This window comes from Columba livia, chromosome 2, assembly GCF_036013475.1.
Source record: "Columba livia isolate bColLiv1 breed racing homer chromosome 2, bColLiv1.pat.W.v2, whole genome shotgun sequence".
Lineage (NCBI taxonomy): Eukaryota > Metazoa > Chordata > Aves > Columbiformes > Columbidae > Columba > Columba livia.
The window spans coordinates 145,196,418-145,223,794 of NC_088603.1; the positions used below are offsets into that span (position 1 = coordinate 145,196,418).

The window sequence follows — 27,377 nt, forward strand, 5'->3', positions numbered from 1 at the left end:
AAGCCAGAATGCCCATCTAAATATTTTGGTCAGAGATTTAACTATAAATATGTACAGCAATATTTCTCTGTTTAAGGACTGAAAGTATATTACAAATGGAAGTCTGCAGAAAAGACACTGTTTGAATACTTGAATATTTAACCACAGATGAATATTCATCCTTTTCCGACAAGGCAAAGCCAGAGAATTATTTATATCTTCTGTTTCAATGGCACTGTGACAATTATGCATCCCTTTTCTGCCTAGTTCATTTTCCAATTATTTTAACAAAATGGTACCAGAGGACACTGGCATTTTCTCCTGACAGTAGGAACCAGTTGTTGTACATTTAAAACACACAACTGCATATTATATATTACTTTTAATTACACAGTCAAAGAAATGGGAGTTTTTAACTTACCGAGGGAACTCACACAAATCTGTGTGGAGTATAACAAAATTCTGAGAACATTAGAGATTCTGCATATGATCATTATTTAGTTTTTATACAATCTGTAAATATGTGTGACCTAAAACCAGAAAGATTCAAAAGCTCAAGACCAAAATTGACATCCTAACTCTTTCTTTGTATGGTTCTGTTTGAATCAATCAGAGTTAGATCTCCTTCTCCCAGTTAAGTGCCCTGTAGTTCTTAAGAATTTGAGGCTGGGAGACTATATCATAAATACTTAATTGTCTTATGGTCTTCTAGCTGTTCATTTACAGCTGCTCTTGGAGACAGACAGACTCTTGGCCAATAGGACCAGTATGGCTTTTCTGCTCTTAAAATGAGTTTTGTAATTGAAGCTGAGGATGGCTAAGAGCCTCTACACAAATAGAAATAGAATACAAATAGAAAATAAAAAAGTAAATTGTTAAGAGCATCTTGAAGTCTGACATCCTTAAGAATGTGTTGTGAAAATAACTTTCAAAAACAACATTATCAAAGATGAATTAGAATTTAACTGGACTTCGTGAGATACTGGGGGGATTTTTCATAGTAAGTAAAGAAATTGCAAATGGAGTGGAGATCTGAAAATTATTTGATGTTTTTTGATGAATGAATTCAGGGGAAGAAAATGAGAACTGCTGACCAGATATGTAACCATACTTCCTGAAAACAAAACAGAAGGAAGATGAATGAGCTCAAAGTAAGTATAAACTTAACCAACTAAGTTTAAAAGAACAGAGATCAGATATACTTAGTATGAATCAGAAAGAAAAGAAGAAAATGGTAATGCTGCTTCTCTACATGTGTGGTATCAGGAAGAGTGAGAAAAATAACTCCAGAGAGCTGTTTTAGGGTTTAGCAAGCAAGTTTCTCAGACAAAATTGCTTTGATGGCAGAGATAAGGTGGTCTTTTAGTAAATTTCAGATTTTTTGCTGTTAAAATGTCAACAGAGAGCATTAAAAATTCCAATAAAACAGAAAAATCAGGAAGGTGATAAAAGAGAAAAAAAGGAAGATCTTGAGATTAAGCCTTTCATTTTTCACAGTGGAGAAAATCACATGAAGCATAAAAAGGTTTGTTAGGAAATTTGCTAGAATGATTTAGTCTTTTTGCTGGTTATGTCAATACAGTACAGTGATGCTCAAAGGTGTATTCCTAATGAAGAAAGGATCAGAGAAAAATCATAGTATTATGGATTGGGTAACCCATAACATTCTGCTTTTGACGAAGTTTGGTTGTATATATGCAGACCTTTCCCAAAGGTGTCTATCACGTGCCTAAGTTGACAGGGACATACATAAGGTCATTTTTGGTATGACATACAAACCTTAACAAAGAAGCAAACAAATCTAAACCACAATTTCATAATGGCTAGTTCAGTTTAGCAGCAAATTAATTAAATGTTCTATAAAGCAACAAAAAACTGTTCAACATACTGGGCTGGTATGAAAAATAAAAGGGAAAAGAAGCAAAAGATGAAGCCAGTGTTTGTGCAGACAAAAAATCAATCCAGTGTGTTCATAAAAACAGTAAATTTTGATTTATGTGGAAATATTTGGTTGTCATTACAATAAACAGTGGATGAAAATGCCCTAGAAGAAATAGTTGACAATGAAAATAAATGTTGTACCTCTACATGTTGGGATTATTCCACTCCAGGTGCCATTGCTAGTACAAGTGCGAATTAAGGAGCTATTTGGTTCCATTGTGTATCCAGGTTGGCACATGTAAGTAACATTTTGTCCAACAACATAATCATCACCATATCTCATGCCATTGGCTGGGACTCCTGGATCTCCACAACTGATAACTGCAAGTGAATGGTTGAGGAATGAGTTTTAAAACCTAAACGTGATTTATTTATGTGTGAGAGGAAAAATCTAGGGCAAAAATAGGTAGTTATAGGGGAAAAAGGGAGAAGTGTCATAAACCTTATCTCCATCAAGACAAGATAAACATATATGCCATCTGAATTAGCTGACAAACACAGCATGCAGAGCTGTATAACAGTTACATTTGGAGAATATCAACACACCTGTTTAAGAGTAGAAGTAATAGAATGTACAATATTGATCAGTAAAATGTCAAGATTATAAAATGAAAAAAACTCAAGAAACAATCCACATGTCTCTACCACAGTTTGATACACTGAAATGTTCCTATCAGTTCAGAGCTTCATTTCTGAAGAAGCAGATATCTGTTGTCTAGTTTACTTTTCCATTGGCACATCCTGAAAGAAAACAGAATCTGGAAAACTCAAGAAATCTGTCTCCAAAAGGCTACCACTTTGTGAGTGCTCATGTGGTTAATATGCACATGAAAAGTTGAGAACATTCAGGCAATACCCAAACATGGGATTCAACTTATGACAAAATTAGACCTATAGTACTTTAGTGAGTGGAAATGGTTGTAAAACCTCTTGTGACTTCTAGTGTCAGGAGATAATTTAATCTCCTAAGGAGATTCAATATTCAAAAGGAGTTAATAAAGAGTTATATTATTATAATCTGAGAATAATATTAAAATAGATCTGTAGATCTGTCAGATCGAGTCAATTGAATCTACGGATTTCTAGAACAGTTTTCAGAGTAAGAGATCTTGAGAACCCTAGTGACAACAACAAAAAACTGTTATTTTTCAGAAATAATCAAACATCAGGAAAAATTCTAGTTCATACAAAATAAATCCCCCATGTGTTTTACAGTTTGTCTTATAGTAAACATTTGTCCCATAGTATTGTTATTACTTCTAAGTAATTGTGGGATTTTGGCAATTTCCTGGGCAGAAAGCACTTCCTGGCCACTTCCAACTCAACGCCAAAGCATGAGTGAAATGAATGGCACTGTCTCTGTATCCTGGTTTCAAAGATGAGAAAACCAATGACTACATGTTTGTAGTGTATTCTGGCCAGGTCCCTTGATTTAAATAACTGGGGAATTAAAAATTCAAGGCATAAAGTACAACTGTTCTACAGTTTATCATAGTCTGACTGAGCAGATACTAATTAAGCTGCATGTATCAATTATTTTAAAAAAAATAAAAAATGTCCACACAATTGCTATCTACAGATACAGAAGAGAAAACACACCAGGGGTTTAGTCTAAAGGTAGGTAGTACAGTGACAAAGAAAATTTGAGATCAGCCTATTTTATTTTAAATTTAACATGATAAATTAATTTTGTTTTAAACTTCAAAAGTCACAGATTTTTCTTTGTCATTCTTAAAAAATACAGAGCTGTGAAAGACAAAAATGTTTCTCTTAGCTACATGAGTATATTTATATTAAAATACATGTTCTACCTTTCTCTATTTGACATATGCCATTTACTACCCTCAGTGTTGCAAATTCAACTAAAATAATCCTTGATATTTTTCCAGGTATACTATTTTTTTGACTAGGTTACAACATAATTTTCATGCTTTTATCTTTTTTTGCCCTGATCCTTGTTTCATCTCTTTAGATTTTCCTGTATCAAGAATATTCCACTCTTACTGTAAAGATTGTAACCTTAACACATACTGACACTTTAACAACAAGAGCTACAATGGCTTTAGTGGATCTTTAGATTGTTCTACCTTCTCAAAATTTCTACCTTCTTATCATTAACTTTTCAAGCTATATTTCAAAGAAAAAGAAAAAAAAATCCTGATTTCTTTCATGTGTTTTTTGCCCTTTTGTACTTACTAGTGTCTATCTTACTAGAGGGAAAAAAAAATATTGCATGAAAAAAAAAAAAAAACAACTTTGGGGAGAACAAGAGTAATTCTTCATAATACTGTAATGTAACATTAGAACAGTTCATAGAGGTGGGTTAAGAGCAGTAAGGAAAAGATATGACATATTATAAAATATAAACAAGATTAAAAACAGGTGCTAGTAAAGAACTAAAGTGGGTAGATCATGTAACCATACAAATCCCTTAAACTGTAACAGCAGTCTATACAATTTACTATACTGTGCCTGTCATTAAAAAGAAAAATATATTAATCTTCTTGTAGCACTACATTTTTTAAAAGTATATAATGTACGAAATTATGCATGAAGTAGTGCAAGATAATGTTGAAGACTTTAATCACATCCTACTTCCATATTTTATTTTATTGTCTTTCAGACAATAAACAAAGTCTATTCCTCAGAGGTTCATCTTACTTGTGCAGTTTGGCAAGGATCCAGACCATGTTCCATTGGCAGTGCATTGTCTTACAGATGATCCAGAAAGTATGTATCCTTCCATGCATGAATAAATTACCGAGTTAGAGAATGTAGTTCCATCAATACGAAATACTTTTCCATTAGCGGTTGTTCCTGGGTTACCACACTGCACAGCTATAAAACAAAATGTGAAATAACTTTCAAATGTAGTAAGGTTAATTTTTTGAGTAGTAATGTCCAAGGACAAACTTGCTGCTAGCTGTGTTATGTGGTAGAAATTTGTGCTGTTATCCTGAAAAATGTAAGTTTCACCACCTACTGGTAAGGCATGTTCTACAGTAAATAGCTGTTTGCATGAATAATTTCTTTTATCTTTTTGTATGTAGGGAAACACAGCCTACAAAATCACCTTTAAAAACTGCGTTAAAGGAAATCTAGTTTAGCTGTAAAGACAAACTCCCAAGAAAATGCCTGATGTACAATTATCACTGTGGATTTAATTTGACTCTGTTGTATTTATAGCACCACCAAAGTATATTCCCTACCTAATTCAAAGCACAGGATAGAGTCAAAATCCTGTTTCATAGGGAGGTTTAAGCCTGATGTTTCCCACTGCTTCGATGCTCAACTTGGAATTTGAATGTGTCTTTCTTATGTGATTACATAGATACATCTAACCTATATGACCTTAACTAGAGCAATATACCTGTGTGCGTATTAAACACAACCATGCAAGAATCTGTGAACCCGATCCATCATTTCAATGGATTTTTAAAGGGAAAAATAACACCAGAAGTATCTCAAAATATAAAAGGTGTAATTCATTTCTGTAAGATCAAAGGAAAACAGCAGAAAGTTCAGTTGGGTTAAGGACAGATACCAACATAAAAATACATATATACATTTATGGATCTGTCAGGATCAGCAGAAGGTATATTACAAAACCAGCTTGTGAAATAAGTATTTAAAATTAGATGACTATATAAAATACATATATACGTTTATGGATCTGTCAGGATCAGCAGAAGGTATATTACAAAACCAGCTTGTGAAATAAGTATTTAAAATTAGATCACTATTTCATACAGATAATGCAGTCAACAGTGATAAAGTGGATAATGAGAGTACAGGTTCTCAAATTACTTGCAGCTTTTCAAAAAGCTTTTCTTTGAAGAAGGGTCTGTTGCGTATTATTTCCTATTTTTGAATCAAGATAATTAAGGTAGTAAATGATTCTCAATAAAAATCCTGTTAGAATTTTCTTTTATGATAATACATCTAGCCTGAAATTTTTAAAGTGATATTTAAAAAAAAAAAAAAAAAAAAGAATCGTTGCAGCATTTCATTTTTGGTTGAAAACCAAAAATAATAATGTCAACAGCATTAGTAAATAATTTTTTTAAAGCAAATCATTTCTCTGAAATTCAGATGTACAATCCTTGTAATTAAAGATCAGGTGATAGTGATTTTTTTTAAGGGAAAAATCAGCAAAAATCAAATTTTAGAGGACTTGTCTACTTTCCTGCTTAGTTTTTTTGTACTGGATGACACATATAGTTGATGCTGACATAAGAATGAGTAGAAAACAGCCATTCAGTATATTTTTTTTCTTAAAATTTTGAAAACTTTCAGCTTCATAGGTGCCAGGAACTTATTTCAAACAACTTCTTAAGAAAAAAAAAAAAAAGTCACTCCAAAACCAACTATATACAGTTCACAACACAAAACTAACAAAGCAGAATTGTTTTTCTGATTAACATTTTTAGCAAGACTGTTTAAGCGAAGAGTGCATCTTCTGTGATTTACCTTTACACTCAGGTTGCTTTCCTGTCCAGCTTCCATTTGCCATACATGTTCTTTCTTCTGAGCCATGGAGAATATACCCAACATCACAGCTGAAATGTACCGTGCTTTTAATTTTAAAATTGTTTTCTTCTCTAGATCCATGACCTGGGATACCTGGGTCACCGCAAGAACCAGCTGTATCACCTAGAATTTAGAGTGCAAAGATTAGAATAAATATGAAATCTTATGATGCTGCATTTAAAAAATATGTTCCTAGGTATTTATAAATAAATTTATATTCATATTTTTAGAAATAAGCATATATCCTGGTGGGTGTGAATATCTGTAATTACAAAATTGCTTGATTCTCAAATAATTTATTTTTAATTTTTTTATATAAGTACAGAACAGAAGTTATATTTATCACAAGATTCCCCTTAGATCATGTTAAATTTTGGTAACAGAATCATCAAAGAAGAATAGAGAAACAAAAAGATACAAAACATTGGTCACTTTTCTTTTAAAATCAGAAATTCTGAGTGAAGTCAAGGTTCTGATCATAAAGATAATTTTCTTGTTTGCCTATAACAAACATTCATAAAATACTTCCTGTTTTATGATATCATTAGAGTTGTAAAAGTTTTGCTATTGAATGAAAGCTCTAGTCAACAATTTTAAGTACATCTAGCATGAAGCATTTCCCTGATTTTTAGAAATGTTGAAAGTTCATTTCAAGACTGCCTGAAAGCTAAAGTCTTCCTCAGCTAGAAATGTTTAAGCAAATTCCAAAATAGAGAGTTAATGTTTTCTACTATCTGTTTTATATCAATGTTAAAATATAATAATAACAATAATGATAATAATAACAACAACAACAACCATTATCTCTGAGATTATACATCAACTTCTTTATTTATGGTGAGAAATTTTAGGAACTTCTAGGTAACATTGTATTTGCACAGCAGGTCAGTTGTTTAAATATTTTAATATGTACTTAGGATCTGCTGTTTCATGTTTTTAAAGGTCTTTAAGCTAACTTTCTATGTAATAAGAGATTAAGGTATATTGTATTACTAAGTTTCAATACAAAATATTTGAATTGTAGAATTCTTGGAGCTGCACTATTCAGATTTTTGTCCGTGGACAGCTTACTTCTTCTACGCAAAAAGTAACTAAAACGTCTTCATATTTTTGAGAGCATACTTGCATTATTTTATACTTAGTTACACTAATGTAAATAAAGAAGAACTATTTTAAGAATGAGCTAGAAAGCTTTAATTTAACTACTGAAGAACCTCCTATTAAAGTTTCACATTAGAGACACATTATATTAAAATATCTGTACAAATTATGCAAAGAATGGTTTCTGTAGAAGAGCCATATTTTCTGGTATTTATCTAAGCTTAAATGGCAGTAATAAGAGAGGGTCTTACATAGAAGTAGTAAACAAAGCTGCTTGCTTCAGTTACCCAGAAGACTAAATGTGACAAACTCACTATCTAAGGGTTCTATGGGAAGTTAGGACCTTGGAGTTGTAGATAAAGGGAAAAACAGAGCTTCTTTTGCCTTGGTTGGCAGTGTGTGTGTGCAAACTACACTGTTGGAGTGACACTGTTGGTTGGACACATCTCTTTACTAATAAAAGCAAGTACAGTACTGAATAGTGAAAGGAATAAGAGTAGAACTAGGTTGCTTTGCTTTGAGAATTATGGTGTATTAGCAAATACTTCATTTAGTCCTATATGTCCAAGAAGCTGACCATATTTTTGTCATTTGTTAAGGCAGTTCAAGTGCCAACCTGCAGTTTTGTAGGTCACGTTTACTATTTTTAATTTCATTTCACCTAGGTCATTATTTTTTCTTTCCCCACAATTTCATTAAAAAACAATATAGCTAACAATATAACTTACAGGAGCTGACCTGCAGAACTCATAAAGGCTTGTTTGAAAAAATAGTGTAGCCATGGAGCCTCAATCTGAAGGCACATCTGGAGAGTCATAGATAAGGGTGGAACCTTGCTTGGAATAGCAAAAGAGAACCAATCCTATCCAACCCTGTGATGAAGCAGCTGACAGAGTAGACTGTGAACCACCCTTACTACTTCAGAAACCAATTTTATCATTACCTAAATTAACCCACCTTAAACTAAACCTTTTAATTTAAGAGCAATCAAACTAATGCAGCCATGTTTATTACATTGTGAACTTTTATAGAACATATGTGCAAAAACACGTGGTCCTATGTATTTTGATGCGTTCAGAAATAAGTAAGTATAAGAGCTAGTTGACTGTCTGGTTCAAAATCATAGACTCAAAAGTTTAGGTTCTTCTCTGTTTATACATTTCATTTTGTGTCACAGGTCAGTAAAGCAGCCTGCCAGCCCTATTTAAAAAGAAATTGTAAGTAGGTTCAAATTATAGTAAGTAAAATTATTTTATAAGCTTTCAAAATACTCCATGTCCAAGATAGATAGTTAGGTGACAACAACCTTCAAGTTTGAAAATATTTTTAAAATAGTTTAAAAATGTCCTAGATCAAGTTTTGTTTGTTTTGGTTGGTTGGGTTTTTGGGTTTTTGTGGTGTGGGTTTTTTTTGTTTTTTTTTTTTTTTCTTTTCGAATCCTTATCTTTCATTTTCCAGTATTATTTATCTGGACCAAGAAGAATTTGGGCCTGGACCTATAGATTATTCTGTACTTGTAAAGTGTCTACAATAACAGCTCAGTTTTCAGCAAGTCTCTTGGCATTATGCCTAAATAATTTTATGATGAAAAAATGAAAACAGGCTTTTTGCTATGCCAACTACAAATTGCATATCTCTCTTGTAAATGAAATAATATGTTATTTCCTAAAGCCTAATTATTACTGGTAATTATTATTCTTTTAATCTTAGGGAGGTTACCCACCAGCTTTTGATTGAAGGTTACAGAAATTAGTTTTCTAAATGACTAATCACATCATGAAGTGACAGTGATATAATCAATGATATCATAACAACATATTTCTATTGCCTTGTGCAGAGGTTCAACAAAATGATTTTCACAGTCAGTTATGAGCCATCCTTCACCCACATGTTTAACAAATTCTCAACTGGCATTTAATCTTAATAACAAGGAGGGTATTTAGACCACTTCAGTAAATACACAGCCATTGCTGCACCTACAAGGAATTCTAAGTGGCTGCATATATCTGACACCAGCTGATATACATGTGATGAGCAAAAACTGTGTTTCTCAGTGCCGATAGATATCAAAGGGACATGACAGTTCCTTCCAGCTCTAGGAAGTGAAACATGAAAGTGTCATGTAGCAGAAAGGAAACTTTCTTAGGTATGATGTGACAAAATTTGGTTACGCTATGTTAGCTGATTTAGCATTTTCTGTTCAAATTCATCTCCATATGTGAAAAGAACAAGCGTACTGTATCTTTTGTCAGTTGAACATTCTGTATTATTATTAATATAATCAACAAAAAATACAAAGTTTATGGCTTTAACATGCATTAAAAATGAAGAAATAAAGTTACCAAGGCTAGTAACGAAAGCCAATGGTTTCAACATGTTTTAGATACAAAATATGGAAATTCTTTACAGTAAACTACAAATTTTTTAAAGTATTTCAGATACATGAAATAAAAATCTTGAAGTTTTCTTAATCTAGAATTGTAGTTTAGTACTGTACACATAAAGAAAACGACATTTGTTTTCTGCCAGAATTTTATTCCATATGATTAACATTCGAATCTCTGTCCAAAAAGTGTTTCTTCATGTATTCATTAGACTTGATTAGAGTTTCCTATCCTTGGCTACTGAAATTGTCATTAGAAAAAAACAAAACAAAACAAAAACCGTCTATTTTAATGTAGCTCACTTATGAACATTATCACAAGATATTTGAACACTTATTTAATTTAATTTAATAGGATTTAATTTAATAGCCAGCTCTGAGGGAGCTGGCTGAAGTCATTGCTGGACCGCTTTCCATCATCTTTGCCAAGTCTTGGGAAACGGGGGAGGTGCCCGAGGATTGGAGGAAAGCAAATGTCACTCCAGTCTTCAAAAAGGGCAAGAAGGAGGACCCGGGTAATTATAGACCGGTCAGCCTCACCTCTGTCCCTGGGAAAGTAATGGAACAGCTAATCCTTGGTGCCATCTCAAGGCATATCAAGGATAAAAGGGCTATTAGGGGCAGTCAGCATGGCTTTACCAAGGGTAAGTCATGCTTGACCAACCTCATAGCCTTTTATGAGAATGTAACAAGGTGGATGGATGATGGCAGAGCGGTGGATGTGGTCTACCTTGACTTCAGTAAAGCCTTTGACACAGTCTCCCACAGCATCCTCACAGCTAAGTTGAGGAAGTGTGGTCTAGACAATAGACTAGTGAGGTGGGTTGCAAACTGGCTTAAGGAGAGAAGCCAGAGAGTGGTAGTCAATGGTGCAGAGTCTAGTTGGATGCCAGTATCTAGTGGAGTGCCTCAGGGGTCAGTGCTGGGGCCAATATTATTCAATATATTCATTAACGATTTAGACGAGGGAATAGAGTGTACTATCAGCAAGTTTGCTGATGACACTAAGCTGGGAGGAGTGGCTGACACGCCAGAAGGCTGTGCTGCCATCCAGCGGGACCTGGACAGGCTGGAGAGTCGGGCGGGGAATAACCTGATGAAATTTAACAAGGGAAAGTGTAGAGTCCTGCATCTGGGCAGGAACAACCCCAGGTTCCAGTATAGGTTGGGAAATTACATATTAGAGAGCAGTGTAGGGGAAAGGGACCTGGGGGTCCTGGTGGACAACAGGATGACCATGAGCCAGCACTGTGCCCTTGTGGCCAGGAAGGCCAATGGCATCCTGGGGTGTATTAGAAGGGGAGTGGCTAGTAGATCGAGAGAGGTCCTCCTTCCCCTCTACTCCACCCTGGTGAGACCACATCTGGAATATTGTGTCCAGTTCTGGGCCCCTCAGTTCAAGAAGGACAGGGAACTGCTGGAGAGGGTCCAGCGTAGGGCAACCAAGATGATTAAGGGAGTGGAGCACCTCCCTTATGAAGAAAGGCTGAGGGAGCTGGGGCTCTTTAGTTTGGAGAAGAGGAGACTAAGGGGGGACCTCATTAATGTTTATAAATATATAAAGGGTGAGTGCCATGAGGATGGAGCCAGGCTCTTCTCGGTGGCCAACAATGATAGGACAAGGGGTAATGGGATCAAGCTGGAACACAAGAGGTTCCGCTTAATTTTGAGAAAAACCTTCTTCTCAGTGAGGGTAACAGAGCACTGGAACAGGCTGCCCAGGGAGGTTGTGGAGTCTCCTTCTCTGGAGACATTCAAAACCCGCCTGGACATGTTCCTGTGCGACCTCACCTAGGCGTTCCTGCTCCAGCAGGGGGATTGGACTAGATGATCTTTTGAGGTCCCTTCCAATCCCAAACATACTGTGATACTGTGATGATTATAGAATAGTCTTATTATCAGCCAGGTTTCTTAGATCCTTTCATGTACATTTTCAGGTTCCATATTTGTATTCCTTCACATTTGTCTATTTTTATTTTTTTGTTTTTTTTCTGTTTTTGTAAGTCACAAATTAGTGTGTGTGTGGGGGGGTGTGCATGTTTGTTTTGTTTGGTCTTTTAATTTCACCGGGGTTTTGCTTGTTTCCTTGTTTTTCTTATGAACTCTATGGAAAACTATAATAAGTAGCCTTAGATTTTATCTAAAGAGAATTTTTCCCCCAAACAAAAATGCATGCATACTAGCTGTAAAAATATTTTTATGAAACTAGTTTGCATTTGCAATTCACATTAATATATCATTCTTTATTAAGTAATATTATTTTGCATTAAAGTTTTATTTCTAGTGCATAGCTCTAAATATCATAGGTTATAAGAACTTGATCTTTGTTTCCGTTGCGACAAATTTCCCTCTGATTTCAAAGATGGAACGTTTAGGAATTAAATTAGGTGTTCCAGTTTTCTAGTTTCCATCAGATTTCAGGTTGTAATGACAGATTATTGAAAGAAGAGGGACTCACAGAACAACGTAAAAATATTTATGTTGTCCTTGTCTGCAACTACTTCATAAAAGTTTTCAGTAGAATTATTCTTTTCAGAATGTTGTCCAAGATTTTAACCAAGAAGCACTATTTTAATATGTGTTATTAATTTTTAATCATTTATGTGTCATAGGCATTAAAAATTCAAATTCTGATACTGTAGCTGACAACCAGTTTATATCTGAATTCACTGAAGACATGAAGGCAGGAGGAAAAAGAAAAAAATTGCAATATATAACACCCCAGCTAGAGTACTATATCTAGTACTGAGGTCCCCAGCACAAGAAGGACATGGATCTGTTAGAGTGGGTCCAGAGGTAGGTCACAAAAATGATCAGAGGACCGGAACACCCCTCCTATGCAAACAGGTTGACAGAGTTGAGGTTGTTCAGCCTGGAGAAGGAAAGGCTCCTGGGAGACCTTATTGAAGACTTTCAATATATAAAATACATAAGAATGATGGAGACATTTTACCAATACCTGTGGTGACAGGGCAAGGGGAAACTGTCTGAAAGTGGAAGAGGGTATGTTTATACTGGACATACCTGATCTAGTGGAAGGTGTCCAAACCCGTGGCAGGGGAGATAGAACTAGCTGATCTTTAAAGGACCCTTCCAAACCATTCTATGATTCTATGATTTTCTTTATGATGAGGGTGGTGAGGCTCTGTAACAGGCTGCCCAGAGAAGTTGTGGATAGCCTATTCCTTTGAGCAACCTGATCTAGTTGAACAACCTGATCTAGTTGAAGATGTCCCTCCACATTGCAAGGGGGGTTGGACTAGGTCATCTGTGAACATCCCTTCCAAACCAAACTATTCTGTGATTCCATTATTCCATTATTCTAGTGGAAGATGTCCTTGCCCATGGCTGGGGGGCTTGGACTAGATGATTTTTAGAGGTCACTTCTGACTCAAACTGTTCTTTAATTCTAGATTTACTGATGCTGTTAAGAACCTCATATTTTTAGTGTGATTGTGGTATAGCCGCACAGTTAGATTGCACATTGGTTATTTTTCACCTCTTGCTTTGGCACAGCTGCAACACAAGAAATTTCTTACTTGTTTTCTTCTTATTTTCAGCCTTTGAAAATATCTAAGTACTCTGAATTACATAGATCTGAAAAAAGGTCCAAAATCCCACTGATTTGTTTAAACTATAGAACGGAAACATGAGGATTACAAGAAATAACCTCTCTCCAGTAGAAATTGAGAATTGAAACTGACAACATGATTAACCTCTGTCATAATCCATGTTTATATATCCTAAGATACGAAATGGGATTTAGACAAATCTCAAATTTTTGTGTAACTTGGATTTCTGTTTTTCACTTGATGATTGCTGTTAAAGTGAATCAAACAGAAATTGTGAAACAGAACTTTCCTAAGCATTAAGTTGATCAGAAAACATACCTTGACTTCAAGTGAAGGCTAATCTATTACAAGGGTTAGATAGTGTTCCCTCAAAACCTGAGCATGCTATCCTGAAATTATGTTGAATCCACTTGGCCTTATTACAAAGACGGATGTAATATATAACTAAGTTGTATTCCTAGGATGTAAAGTCAGCAGATACTTTGAAATTAGAAAAACAAAGCAAAACAAAACAAAACAAAACCCACAAAAACAAACTGAAACAAACAAAAAACAAACCAAACCAAACCAAACGCAAAACAAAGCAAACAAACAGACAAAACACCAAAGACCAACCATCATCCTGAAGAGATGTTGATGCAAGGTTTGCCTGTGGAAAGTAACACTCTTGCCAGAAGTAACAGAGAAAATATTTTCAAAACAAACCAGTTCCTTTAACATTCTATTGAATGTGCAATTTCCTGTCACTGAGAAAGCCTACTTCTCACAAATCATTTTCTTGCTAATAGTTTTAACTTAACTTTTACTTCTATTGAGACAGTACTTCAGTTTTATACATGATTTTCCAGATTTTAAAATGGCCTTCTGATAAAATAAAAATAAATTCAAAACCAGAGCACATTCATTAACTCAAAAATATTACCTGAGCAATGAGGAAGAGATCCACTCCAGTGTCCATTTAACTGACATGTGCGAGATGACTGACCTAACAGCAATCGTCTACCTGTGCAGGTATAATGAACAGTAGACCCAAATGTGTATTTATCTCCAGACAGGACCGCGTTAGGAGGCACGCCAGGATGGCCACAGTCAATCACTACAATGCATAATTATTGGAGATAAAAAAAGGTTATTATCACTGCTCAAACAGTTTGTAGTTATCATTTTCATTACTCCGTACATAAACTTTGTGAAGAGGCTGACCTTTTCAGGGTTTGTGGGAAGGGGGCACATTATGTGATTAGAAATGCAAAATACATAATATTACAGACCAAAAGCTGTGAAACAAATGTTTAGAGATGTCAAAAAGGTATTCTAGATATAGATATTGATATCCAAAGACACTCATTCATTAAGTTGATCTTTATGGCAAGAACACATGCACATACACGCACACACACACAAACACACACTCATGAATCTACTCTTCAGAGAAAAAATACAGGAAGACTGAATCTGCCAAATTCACTGTAGGCATCATACATTTATATTAATTGTACAATAATTGAAGGTAATTTCTCTAGAATCCCTGTCATAGAAATGGTCATAGATAAACTCTCTATCAATTGTTTATTGGGTAAATTTTGATCATTAATTGCTAGTTATTTCCACACTATGATTAATTTTTAGTACTCTTAATCTTGACATTTTTGTGATTTCCGCTTACAGATTGCAGATAAGGGTATCCAACAGTTAGTTTGCACACATCTAATTTTGTTAACTGGCTCAAATTTCATGAAGCACATAAAATCAGGAAAGAAAATGAAATGATTTAGTATTGCATCTTTTGTCCTCTAAGTTGTCTCTTATATAGAAAATTACGATAAGTGGCTCTTGCTACAAATGGTCAAAAGCAGTCATTTTTTTAGGAATATAAAGCAGGCTAAATGATAGAAGCCTGGTCTAAAATCAGGAGAACACCACTGAAATAATTTCAGCAGCCTCCTATCTACTGGAAAGTTGTTAAAAGTAACAGTGAAGCTACCTTGGATAGATGAACAGGAGGCTAGCTACTCCAGAAGATCAACACCAAATGACAAAAGATCTTATACATGATTATGCACTATCTACATGGACAACATATGCAATGGAAACAAAGTTCTATATTGAAAAGAAATAGCTAGCCTGTCTTTAAGATTAAGAGCACATATCAAAAATGTACCAAAAAAACCTCCTTGAATATGGAATTAATACACAGAAAACTTTGAAGAATTTCAATGATTATTTCTTTTTTTCCTGAAAAAAACAAACAAACAAAAAAATATACCACTAATACAGATTATGGATGAGATATATAACATTCTGGAAAAACAGAAATAAACATAAATTCACATTCTATTCTGGTCAAATGTGGTGATGTATCAGTAAAATTACAACATTATTAGTTTAAAGTCTAAATAAATTTATAAACATTATACACAAATTCTTTAGTACTGAATGAAAAAGTACACTTGAAGTTTCTTTAATGTGTATACTTGCCAGTAATTCTTATCATTCTATCTGACAACAAAGAATCACAGAATCACAGAATGTCTGTATATATCATCTTATGTGGGAAGAAATATCAGGACAAGGTGCACTGTTAGAATTACTGAAAGGATGGCACAGATACCAGGAAAAAACTAGTGTCCATTATTTGGATTTCAAGCTTGGAAGCTGTGGATTGTGTGTACTCTCACTTCAGTAGCTTAAAAATAGCAAATCAGAGCATGTCTATCAGAACTAAATTGAGAATATTTTACATTACAAAAGAACATGGTATGGGCACTGGAATGTTTTGAGGTATATTGTCCAAATATTTAAAGTACATTTCAAATTTAAAGTGTCTTTCTAGCAATATATGCCTAAGTAGCGTATGCCCCTGATGAGAGTTGAAAGGGCATTACGGTGCAGGCCAGTGCTGCATTCTGCTTCTTATAGGATTTATAGTAGCTAGAAGTACTTTAGCTATAAAACATTTCAAAGGAATTGAGTAACTTTACAGGTGAACTTTTCCTTTGTTATCATTTCTCTTCTGCATCAAGCTAGCAATATTTTTAAAAAAGGTATCTTCTTTGAGACTAGAGATTGAAAACCAGCTAGGTCAAAAAAAAAAAAAAAATCCAGCCTGGGTCAAAGAAAAATATTCAGCCAGCTTTCCACTTCTTTTCCATTGCTCTTAATGTTAAACACTTAAACTCTTTGTTATAAACTCTGATTTGCAATTGAGCTATTTTTTCCATCAATAAAACAGACAACTTCCAGAACTAAAGCTTTTAAGAGTAAGAAAAAATAAAGTTTCAGGTTTTTTGTTTTGTTTTGTTTTGTTTAGTTTTGTTTTGTTTTAACTGGAGAGAGACAAGAGCAGAACTGGAGGAATCTCAGTCAAGGAAGAATAATCAAGGTAAAACTGAGAACTAGTACCTACAATTTTGTAAATATATGTCCATGATTCCTGAACAAGAAACCCTCCACCTGTCTTCCTTTACCCTCTAGAAAACAAAGCTTTTAGCCTTTCTCAGAGACAAATTTTTATCCTAAACCAAAATATTTTTCATAGACTTGTAGAGAATTAGGCAAAACGGCTGTCCCAGTCAACTAAAAACCTAGGAAATATCTGTGGAAATATTTATATCATAGTTAGAAAGTTGTCCATGTCAAGCCAGAACAAAAACAAACTCATTGTGTTGGTCTGCTTGTCTTCGTTGGGGTCGAGGTTGCATATGACTATGATGTTCAGGTACCTCTGGTAGTGTGGCAAGCTGAGAACATGATCCAGAGTATACTGTTGGTACTCTACAGTGCCATTTCTATTTGCTTACTCTCCACATAGATAGATTGATCTTGCTGTTGTCCCAAGAGAAGTCCAGAAGGTAGCATGGTATCAATAATTGGATGTTCTAATTTTTAAGTTTCAATGTGATTGTAGCTTTGTGGCTAATAGAGTTCACATACTGGCAAAGTCAATGGATGTGTTTTATCTTTCATCTCTGCTATCAGGGATCATTGTGCTGAGGTATTCAGAGATGATTTTTCCAGTTATTGCATTTCCCAAGGCTTCTGTGTTATTTTCTGCATACAGTAACAATATAACTGCATTACTTCAGCTGCTACTTAGACCTTCCATCATTACTGCACACACACAAATGTATATAAATACAACTAATCTAATTGCTGTCATAAGACTGATGGAAATGTTGTATAAAATAATACCTAATCTTGTTCACATTTTTTATAGCAGAATACACATTATCTACTTACTAATGCATTCAGGTAGAGGTTTGTCCCAGTGGCCATTTGGTTGACAAATTAAAACTGAAGAGCCAAATAAAAAATATCCAGGATTACAGTCATAAAATACTACTGTGCCATATGTGAAATTTCCATGTTCGATTTTACTTTCTCTTATGGAATTTGCAGGAATTCCAGGATCAGAACAATTGACAACTAAAAAAGAAAAAGAACATAGATTTGAGAGTTGTGCAAATACAGCCTACTAAAACTGTCTTTAAATGGTCTCCTGTTCCTTGTATGAGAAACTTCCAATGTGTTGTACCCTGAATTTATATATAATGATACTGAATTAGGAAGCTAATATGAAACCAGGATATGCTAAATCTGGGAGATGCTAAACTCAAAGAAGATAAAAGGAAATGTCTCTTCACAGACTGTGATGTTGCTGTTAAAGTATTTGCCACTAAAAGTGGAAAAAAAAAAAAAGTTGGAAACAGGTGGTGGGGCTAGATGTGCCTTTGGTTTAACCCACACAGCTGTGCAAATATATTTCTGTTCCTATCCTAACATTTTGATAGTAGTGCACCCTTGCACCAGAGGTTTTGAGCAAAAAGGCACATGTTCGGTTGGGTAAGACCGGTGTTTCTGCTAAAACAGGGAAATATCCCAACAAATGAGTATTTACCTTTAAAAATAGGGGTATAGTTTGACAGTTAAGAATATTGGTGGATTTTTTTGAGTCCTCAACTACTTTAGGATTCGTACGTTGGAAAATCACCGAAGTTGATTTTTTTTCCCCTTTTTTGTGACTTGCAGCTATCTACTTATCAGGGGAGTCATGGAAATTTTCCATGCAATAGACTCCTCTGGTCAAGTATAGCCATCATTACCTACTCAAAGTGCCTCTAGAAAACCACAGTTCAAGTGAAAATTACTATCCCTATATTCTTATAATCAACTGCATGTTTACATGCATACAGGTGTATGTATGTATCTTCGTGCAAATTTACACATCTGTGTGTGTGTGTGCATGGATGTGTGTACATAAAAGTATCAAAATATGTTAAAAAGCTCTGTAGTCTAAAAATAAAAAAAGCCAGATGCAATTTAAGATAATTTTTCCTACCTAGATCACTCAATGCAGTCATTTTATGGCTCGCCTACTCTCTCTAGTCACTCTCCTAAATGTTGTAATCTGTTTATATGCTCTTCTTAGGAGTTCTCAAGTATTGGTAACGTAAGACTAGAATACATATATTTTTTTTCTGATAGAAGTAACTTACTGGTTGAATTTGACTTCTTTAACATTAAATGACAAATCATTTTTTTCAGTTATATTGATGGACACTATTGAAAACTTGTTATTTTTTTCCCGGAGGAAAATCTGAGTTGTATTTCTATCCGATTTCATTTTTGTAGAAAAATGTTTTATAACATATGAACATTTATCTTCATATTATTAAGCGTGTACTTAAATAATGAAAATTTTTTATTAGTAAATCTGTTGTAGTGAATGCCTGAAAGAAAATACAAGCAGCTTTGACCATTCAAATATTTTTCCACTATTATTATAGCTGGCTATACTTTAGCAAAGTTGTAGACAATGTAACAACAGCAAGTGCACTGCTGAATTCACACAGCAATTGCAAATTCAGCTTTCTCAAAGGACTGAAGCCTTCTCTATAATATTGCACTTAACACAGTATATAAATACAAGGTAACATCTTTTCATTTTTTTAATTCAATTTCAATGCAAATAAAACAAAATAGTATTAATCAGAATTGATTTCACTGCACATTGCAGACATCACTAATAATTTTCTATACAAAGATGTTTCTTTTTATTCTTAAAGTTTGTTCTAAAACCAATAGAAGATTTCAGGACTATGTAAAATTTCAGAGAATAACCAGATCACTTTATTTACTGATTCCTACAGGCCAATAACATATCAGATGGTTTGGCACATTATTCTGCAACACCAGAACGCTGAGGTGATTTATAGCAGCTAGACTGAAAATGAGATTTATTAGGTACCTTTAATAAACAACACATGTTTAATATTGTAAATTTTAAAAATAATAGCTTCTCATGAACAAAATGCCCTCGGAAATTTCAGTTCTGTAAAGTATTCAGCAGTATCGTTTAAGGCAAAGTGACAAAAAGAAAGTGGAAAAAAAACTACTGGAAAGAAAATACAGTATATAAAATTATTAGAAATATATAACATGACTTAGGCTGTATACTGATAAAAATCCACAGAAGCTGCTGGAAGATGCTGAAAAAGAATCAATACAATTTTGGTATATGTGAAAGCAGTTTATAGCAATAAGCACATTTTTCTAAATCAGAACAATTAAAACATTTAAGAAGCACATGACAGCAGACTTAAAAAGGACAATGGTGATAAAACATTTCTAAAAGTGCTTATGAAAACTCAAACCTGACTGATTTCAGAATACTCTTTTCAGTGAAATAAATATAAATATAATATCTTGAAGTGTTGAGAACCAACCCAAATTGATTATAATAACAAATTAGAATAAAATTTAAAAGTCATGGTCAATGGAAATGTAAAAGGGAAACCAGGTACATTGCTTCATGTTGGCTAAAAATGAAGAGAATATTTTTTGAGGATTTAAGCTCTTCATTATCTCTGCGTAATTTTGCTTGAGGAACTTGTAGAAACCATTAAAAAAAAAAAATCAATACAAACTACAGACACATAAGAAAGTTTCTCTGCAACAAGTATCCTGGCAACCTGAATGTAGAACATACCTGACTGAAAAATCTTAGAATCATGAAACATCTTTAATAATTTGATGCCTGTTAGTAAGAGGCATTATTTTGTCTTGACGGTGTCCCTTTATCTTCAGCTTATTTTTTCAGCCTTAATTTTCTAAATAAGTTTGAAAAACCTACAAATGTTTGCATTCTTACCTTTGCATATTGGAGGTGGGTGGCTCCACTGCCTATTAGCCTGACACTGTGCTTTGGTTGGTCCTTGCATAACATACCCAGTATTACACGAGAATGTCACAACATCATTGAAGTTAAAACCATTTCCACTTGTTCTTCCATAAATAGGACTACCAGGGTGACCACAGCTAACAGCTACCACAGCACAAAACAAAAAAGCAGAAACCAAACAGAACATGCCGTTACACTTTTCATGATTTATGGTATAGTAATCATTACAATAATCATATAACAGTAAAGTTTTGATAAAATACTGAGTGCTTTCTGTGAAAGATTTACATTTATCTGAACTGAATAAGAACTAAGACATATTTTAGCAAATGTTCAAGCACTTATTAAAATATTTAAACAAACTGAATAGATTTTGCCATGCAGTAATCAAGGCAATTGAAGAAAATTTTTCTGAAGAATCAGAAGAAAAGCAAGCACTTGATTTTCATTACATATGGTCTGAAACTGAAATATTTTAGTGAGTTTGTTCCTCAGGTATTATTTCTTACAAATATGTTTTAGCACCAACACACTTTGTTTTATCTTTGAGGCCTAAGTAGTTAGTGAAGTTATAAATTCATGACTGCATATATTAAATATTACAGGCATTGTGAAACTTTTATTGTATTCATACAAGACCTGGTTACAGGAGGTAAAGTTCCTTTTATTTCCTCACTAAGACCGGATGCAAAAATATTAAGAAAATAAAGCACAAATTAATTTTCCTAAAATAATTCAAAAATGTGTAAATATTATCTTCTATGTTTTAACAAACTCCAATTCTTGATAAATAAAATGTTCATCAGTAATTTAAAACAAAAAAAATAATCACAGAATAAATCAGTTAACTCTCAAATTTTTATAACTCTAGAAACATTATTATTTTTCTAAATTAATCTTGTTAAGTCTGACAAATACACTTTCTTTTTCTCTGTGTATAATAGGCTTATAATGACAAAAGAAACTAATTCATTTAAACTAAAATATTTTTTTTAAGCAACATCAAGCCTTAACCTCTAGTATAGTATACTAATCCCCCACAAAAAAGTCACTACATATTCTATGAACGGAAGTTAAAATGAATTCTGTATGTTCCATTAATATCACTAAGTTATTTTAATTACATATATTATCTTTATGTTACTGGAAATTTGTGTATAAGGAGTCACATTTTTTCCCAAAAAGAGTAATTGGCATCATACTTTAAACTGTGAACATTTGTAAAGCTGTCAAGCAAAGATATACATTCAGCCCATGGACAAGTTTTTTAATGTACATACAATAACAATAAAAACAATTTTTGTGTAAATAAGTACATGAAATTTGAATAAAATTTTGGATAATACCCACACACATTCAGTAGTAATACACAACAGTAGCAACATGTCTGCCCACTGTACAAGCATGAAGAATGGTGAATTCATAATTGAAAAGTCAGAATCATTACATTTAAACACATAATCACAAGAATTCAAATTAAACAGCTGAATTTAAATAAATAAATGTGAGACTATTTTTCTACACTTCACTTGAACCTTTGATCTGAAGTGGAGCTATTCTGAAATATCTATCCTGTAACATAATTCTGTATGTGTTGCCACGCTTACTTACGCACACAGGATGGAAGTTGACCAGACCAGTTGTGATCCTGTTGACATATTCGTACAGAAGAACCAATCAGTCGAAAACCAGGACTGCACTGATATACAACTGTGTCTCTATATCCATAATTTTCTCCAATTACTTGACCGTTGACTATAAGATCTGGAATACCACAGTGACCAGCTAGGTTTTTCAAAGTAAATTAACAAAACAAAACAAAACCAAAACAAACAACAACAAAAAACAACCAACAAAACAAAAAAAAACAGTAAAAATGATCAGTAAATATGCCAGATAAATTTTAAAGATACCTTGATAATTAAAACAAAAAAATGTCGAATGTTTCAATATTTTTTATTGACTTCATTCAAAGGTTTACTTTTATTAACTTGAGGAAAACTGCAGTATCACATTTGTATAGGTAGGACGCATGTAAAAAAAATATAAAAAGACAGTGTAGCAAAGAGATTAAATGTCATATATGTTATCAAATTTCTTTTCAAAAAAAGATGAGTAACTCATTTTTATTAAAACCTGTAAAATTCTATATTATTCCACTTAGTTTTATTTTGATTAAGACTAAACTTAACAAAGTTAACATTACACCATTATACCATTATATAAAAAAGCATATAAATGCAAATAAAAATAATATTATAAATATCAATCCATGTGGATGTTATAAGTACAGCCTTCTTACAATGGAAACAAATGAACTTGGACAATTCATTGCTGGAATCTGACTCTCTGGATTGTTTTCCATTCTTTCTGCCCTATTTTTCTCAAAGGAATCTCGAAGAGATGTTCGAGCTAAAGGCAGTCTGTGTAACTACATCCAAATGTCCTGCAACCAAATACCTTTCTACATCTTAGTCTAACCTTCTACCCTATATTCTCAAAATATGTGAAATAACTATGAAAGATTACACTATGAAAGTCACAAAGAGATATGAAATCTAGAGAGAGGCTGGGAAAAAGAATGAACCATGTGTCATTTGTTACTATTTTTCTTAATGAACACTAGAAAATGGGCACTGTGTTTCAGCAAACTGTGGTAATGTAAAATCCCCTGAGAATGGTTGACCTCATGGAGACTGTGACATATGGCACAGAACTCACTGCAAAAACAGTAAAGCAAACAAGGAAAACAAGTAGTGTTTCAGCTACTACCTTACTGAAAAAAAAAACAAAAACACCTGTACTCTCTCTCTCCTCTACTTCTCTGGAAACAAACAAACAAACAAACACAAAAACCCCAAAGAAACAAACCCCACAAACAAACCCCCAAAACATGGGGTTGCTAATAAAAAAGGACAGTTAGATGCAATATAGTTTGGATTGTTTTTCATTTGAACTTTGTTTATAATACTCTGATGTAACTTTTTGAATTTTGCTGAATTCTTTCAGGGCTAGAAAATTCTTATTTAAAAAAAAAAAAAAAAAAAAAGCCAAATCTCAGATTTTCTTATAACTTGCATCTGACATCTTAAGCCTCATATAGTATTTTACTGTATGAATCATGATCAAAGCATCCAAATTCACAATATAGGCTGTATGTGTACCTTCACAGAGATTAAATTGTTGAGTGCAATAAGACTTCTGTACAAGGAAGAGGAGTCCAAATCCGGTACTGTTAAAGTGATTATTCACCCCTGTTTGTCTGCTCCCTGTTTCCCTCAATGTTACATAAGGACTAGGTGTACTTGAAATTTGTTTTATATTTTCTTGGATAAGATAGCATAATATATGTTTATAAAATTTTTCTCAGAGTACTTCTTGATTCTCCAGGAATGTTGTACTCTGTTCAGTACATAGTATACTTTCTTGAACATGACACAATGGGCCCAATTACCCAATCCTATACCATTTGTGATGATAATAGGACTAACCAGATGAAGAGTAAAAACCGAGATGCAAAACTTCAGTTTCTATCAGAACTGCAACCACATAGTTTGCAGTGACACAGATCATGTCCAAGGAAATAATTTTCTAATTGCATTTAATTACAAAATTTCACAGAATCACAGAATCGACTGGGTTGGAAAAGAGCTCAGAGATCATCGAGTCCAACCCTTGGTCCAACTATAGTCCGTTTACTAGATCATGGCACTAAGTGCCATGTCCAATCTCAGTTTAAAAACCTCCAGGGACGGCGAGTCCACTACCTCCCTGGGCAGGCCATTCCAATGCCTGACCACTCTCTCTGTAAAGAATTGCTTTCTAATATCCAGCCTAAATTTCCCCTGGCAGAGTTTAAGCCCATGCCCCCTTGTCCTGTCGCTAACTGCCTGGGAGAAGAGACCAATCCCCATCCCCACCTGGCTATAACTTCTCTTCAGCCTCCTCTTCTCTAGACTAAACAACCCTAGCTCCCTCAGCCTCTACTCATAGGTCTTATGTTCAAGTCCCTTCACCAGTCGTGTTGCTCTTCTCTGGACCCGCTCCAGCACTTCAATTTCACCTTGTTCTTAATTAAGATTTTAGTGTTGTTTTAGTGTTGCTTTATGGCAGTAGAGTGAAAGAAGAATACATCACCAGAAATGTCAAGCTTTCCTGTGCAGAGGGAATCAAACTGAAGTAATTCAACACATCAGGTGACTAAGATGACACTATAGTTTCTACAGCTGTGCATGGACATTAAAAAAACAAAACAAAACAACAACAGAAGACAACAAACAAACCACAGCTGCAACAGGTGAAAAATTTATTGTAAATCATCCATAGGTCTTCCATGAACATCTCTGTCTAGCTTAAGAAAATTTAAAACTACTTGAAATTCCCATCCTCTCAGCCTACTTCCTCTCATTGTCATAAACCTCTCAGACCCTAGGTTTGACAGCTTGTTTTGAGTTTCTTTTTTTTGCTTTCTTCTCTTTTTACTTCTTTTTCTTTGAACTTTAGTAAAGCAATAGACACTTTTTCCCCAGACTTCTCCTGGACGAACTGGCAAGGTACAGATTGGGTGGGTGTTCTGCAAGATGGGTAAGGAATTGTCTAACAGGCCAAACTCGGAGGACAGTGATCAATGGTTTTTACTCAGGCTGGCAGCCTGTCACAAGTGGAATCTGCAGGGATAAATAGTGGGTCTCATGCTGTTCGACATTTTCATAAATGATCTTGATGATGGGATTGAAAGCATCCTCACCAAGTCTGCTGATGGCACCAGACTGGGTGGTGAGGTGAACACATCGGAAGGGAAAGCCATCTTATGGAGAGACCTGCATGGTCCCATAACTGGGAAGGAATAATCAAAGATCCCAGTGCTGGCTAGAATCTGTGTGGCTGGGTAGCAGGTATGCTGAAAGGGACCTGAAGGTCCTGACAGACAACAAGCTGTACACAAGTCAGCAGTGCACCTTGCAGCAACAAAGGCAAATTGGATCCTGGGCCTTGTGTGCAGGGACATTACTAGCAGAGACGAAGATGTGATCATCTCACTCAACACTTGTCAGGCTGCATCTGGAGTCCCGTGTCCATTCTTGTCCCAACCACTGAAGAAATATGCAGACAGACTAGAGAGGGTTCAAAGGAGGGCCATGAAGATAACTGAAGGGCTGGAGAATCTGCCCTATGAGGAAAGGCTGAAGGTGTTAGTCCTTGGAGAAGAGAAGGCTCTGGGGAGAACTCATCACAGGAAAGAGGATAGATGCTTTCTCTTCACAAGGACTCACATGGAGAGGACAAGGGGCGATGGGTAGAAGTTTCACTTGGAGAGGTTCTATCTCAACATTTTACACTAAGAACAAACATCAACTGAAACAACCTCCTCAGGGATATGTAAGTTTTCTAAACTGAAAAATAAAGGAATCTAAATTTATGAAGAATATTATAAAACTGGATTTCTATCACAACAGAGTTATAAATAAACTTATAGTGACAGTGTCAAGGAATTAAATATCATTTTAAAACAGGATATGCTAGACTTGTGACACATTTTTCATCTACGTTTTAAAAGCAAATGAAAACCCTTTGAGATTTGCAAGATTCATCTCCAGTTTTCACTCTGCTTTCCAGGGGAAGTTTTGTCTGACTAAGACATTAAAACAAACTTCAAAACAAACACCAGCTATGTACCCTCCCAAAACAAAACCCTGATGGGTTCAGATGTATTTGTTTCATTTTCAAAATACTGTTTATCATGTCGGTGCATGTGGTAAGTTGTTCTGTATGCTTGCTACTGAAATTGTGTGTAGTGGTATACATAGTTGTTCTTAAGAGAACTTTTGGGAACATGATTGAAATTTTCACTAATTTATGCAGCTGAATAAATTCCTTACGTTGCAATGAAGTCAGAGACTCACTAATATTTTCCAGAAGTTTTTTTTCTTTTTTTCCTTTATTTTTCCATTCTCTTTCACACAGCCACAGAGTTGGTCTCCCTCAGAGGAAGTATAGACCGACCTTTCACTTGTAATAGTTGCTATCACTACTTCTCTAAACTCAAAAAAAAAACCCCAAACCAACCAACCAACCAACCAAAAAAACCTCCCAAATTGACAAAAACCCCTGCTATCATCCACACTCATACCATATCTGGAGGAATAATTATTATTTAATTTCTCTTCCATTCTATTCCAGTTTTATTGTACTCTTTTTTTAAAAGCTATTTTTTTGTTTTGGTTTTCCTCATGACTATTAGTAGAATTCAACTCTTTTGTTATTTTTCTCTTAAGATACCTGTGAAAAATTCCAAAATGTTCATTATACATTAAGGACATGCTCATATTCATTACTATATATCCTGGTAGCTTTTATGATCAGTTCTGCTGTTGTTTTTCAGGACATTCCTTTTAAAGTCTTATTTGTGAAAGGATTTGTGAAAAATAAATGTGAAAGGATTTGTGAAAAATAAAGGATTTGTGAAAAATAAAGATATTTACTTCCCATGTTTAACATTCTGAAATGCATTTTTGAAGTGCCATTCTATAGCCTTTGATGCTTTGTGTATTATGTGCTTGCATCTATATATCTGGGTGCATATACACACATACATAAATAGTGAGTGTAGGGTTTTGAAGGGGTTTTTGTGAATGTGGAAAATTTTCAAAGTCTAGCAAAGCTTGAGATGAATAACTACACAAACTATTAT

General features: G+C 34.3%; 1 protein-coding gene across 6 annotated transcripts in view; it reads right to left on the bottom strand.

The window, feature by feature from the left end:
* CSMD3 (CUB and Sushi multiple domains 3) overlaps positions 1-27,377 on the bottom strand; it is a 631,749-nt gene that overhangs the window by 33,653 nt on the left and 570,719 nt on the right. For all 6 annotated transcript variants that reach the window (XM_065054280.1, XM_065054281.1, XM_065054284.1 and 3 more), the window contains 7 exons: positions 22,298-22,471; positions 20,657-20,830; positions 17,746-17,931; positions 14,429-14,602; positions 6,391-6,573; positions 4,582-4,758; positions 2,062-2,241 (listed from right to left, as the gene is read on the bottom strand). In XM_065054280.1, coding sequence (XP_064910352.1) covers positions 2,062-2,241; positions 4,582-4,758; positions 6,391-6,573; positions 14,429-14,602; positions 17,746-17,931; positions 20,657-20,830; positions 22,298-22,471 — 1,248 coding nt within the window. The remainder of the gene's footprint in view (positions 1-2,061; positions 2,242-4,581; positions 4,759-6,390; positions 6,574-14,428; positions 14,603-17,745; positions 17,932-20,656; positions 20,831-22,297; positions 22,472-27,377) is intronic.